The sequence below is a fragment of the Buceros rhinoceros genome, unplaced genomic scaffold (assembly GCF_000710305.1).
Source record: "Buceros rhinoceros silvestris isolate BGI_N320 unplaced genomic scaffold, ASM71030v1 scaffold32097, whole genome shotgun sequence".
Taxonomy (NCBI): domain Eukaryota; kingdom Metazoa; phylum Chordata; class Aves; order Bucerotiformes; family Bucerotidae; genus Buceros; species Buceros rhinoceros.
The window spans coordinates 1-1,976 of NW_010423581.1; the positions used below are offsets into that span (position 1 = coordinate 1).

The 1,976-nt window shown below is 38.9% G+C and overlaps 1 protein-coding gene across 1 annotated transcript in view; it reads left to right on the forward strand.

Annotated features, from left to right (window-relative positions):
• Window positions 1-971: 971 nt before the first annotated feature.
• LOC104497228 (bifunctional glutamate/proline--tRNA ligase-like) overlaps window positions 972-1,976 on the forward strand; it is a gene marked incomplete at its 5' end in the record, with an annotated part of 26,346 nt that continues 25,341 nt past the window's right edge. The window contains one exon of the mRNA XM_010140456.1: window positions 972-1,205. Coding sequence (XP_010138758.1) covers window positions 972-1,205 — 234 coding nt within the window. The remainder of the gene's footprint in view (window positions 1,206-1,976) is intronic.

Below are 1,976 nucleotides of genomic sequence, written 5' to 3' on the forward strand. Positions count from 1 at the left end.
TTTAATTTTTTTTTTTATTATTTTTTTTATTTTTTTTTGCTCTTTTCAGATCATTTAACATTCCTTAGTAAACTGCTTTTAATACTTGGAACCTGCTAGCATTTTTCACTCAGAATATGTAATGAGTCTCTTGACTTTCTGGAACTTTTGTAAATGGCTTTTAAAACCCGTGACCCTGGTCAGCAGGGAATGAAATTATTTCAGTTTTGGTCCATAAGTACGTTGTGTGTCCATGAAGAGCTTCTAGTCAAATCATGAATTAAGGCTTAATGGCTGTATCTTGGACAGCAAAGCTGTTTACTTAAGCTCTTGGGGCTTAAACAGAACCATAGCAATTTTATATTGCTGCAGTTTTATGTTGCTGTAAAACACCCTTGATCTACTTACCTGAGTAGCTGCTTCTGTTTGCACAGCAACTGCTATCTTTGTGCAGAATGACGAATTACTACATCGTGCCTTGAAGTAAGCCTACCCGTTGTTCAAGGCTATGGTTCAGAGCTTATCTGAAACCTCTGTTTCCAGCTGTACAATTCCCTGTTCTGAAACGTTGATTTAATGTGTGTATAATAGTAAAGCCATATCTGTGCTTAGGGGGTTGTTTATAAACATGAAAGCTTTGCTCATTATTCAGTCAAGGAACAATTCTGTTTCATATTTAAGGGAAAAAATCCCCCATAAGTCAGCATTTTATATGTTTGAAAAGAACAGTGGCAGTGTAGGATTTTTTTTTTTAGTCTTCAATATTAAGGCTATGAAATTTCTTGAAGTCTTTCTTTATTTTAGAAATGTATTGCCTCTAGATCTTCTTATGGACAGTTTGTTGTGTATGTGCTATTTTAGTCTTGATATGAAAATTTTCAAGATCATTGATTATAAATATTCGTAATATATAAATTATGCTTAGTTTAAATGTTTACATGAAGAAAGTGTTTTGATCTTCTTCACTGCTAATTGATGGTCTTTATTCTCAGGGTTTATCCCACGTATGATTTTGCCTGCCCCATTGTTGACAGTATTGAAGGTGTCACACATGCACTGAGAACAACTGAATACCATGACAGAGATGAACAGTTCTACTGGATCATTGAGGCACTGGGCATACGGAAACCATATATATGGGAGTATAGCCGGCTAAACCTCAACAACACCGTGCTCTCTAAGAGAAAGCTGACGTGGTTTGTCAACGAGGGGTTTGTGGATGGATGGTATGTGGTTCAGCATTGTTCCTTAAGATACTCGTGACTGATGCATGGATCCTCTGGTTTGGACAGAGCTTTGACATCCAAGGAGCTCCAATGAATATTTAAACAGGATTTAAGAACATAGATTAATTATAGTGGCTTCTGTGTGTACAATATGTCTGTTTACTACTCTACAGTAACTGTGTACATACATATTCATGTCCTGTAATAAACGTGAGGTAGCTTATTTTTGGACTCTGGCTCTTGCTGCTGGTACTACTTAGACATTTTCCACTCTGACTCATTGGTTGCATTCCTGGGCAGTGCCAGAAGGGGCCTGGATTGAACAACTTCTGGTCCTATCCATCTAGTCAAATGTGTCTTACTTCCCTCCCACCTGCCCTCCTTCCCCTTCTTTCTGTTTTGGTTTTTTTTTTCATGTTATTCAGATGTTTTCAGGTAATACTCAGTGGCCTGGTAGCCTAAGTGTTTTCCTAGGAAGGGTGAGCTGTGGGTTTACACTTGTGCAAGTAGTTAGGAGTCTAGAGAGGCTCCTCTGTTGATATCCACAATGGCCTCGCTATGGGAGCACACCATCTGAAGTCCTCTCCTCATAGTACAGCAGTCTGAAGAAGTCCATGGATAATGCTAAGTCACACAATTGCTTGTAGCATTTTTCCTGGGCTGGATTTAGGTGATTCTTTGCTCAGCCTTCAGGAGCATTATTTTATGCAAGTTCCCAGGCTCTGCCTGGTTGTCTTGCTTAGTGTGCTAAGTGTGCCTTCCCTGCCTACC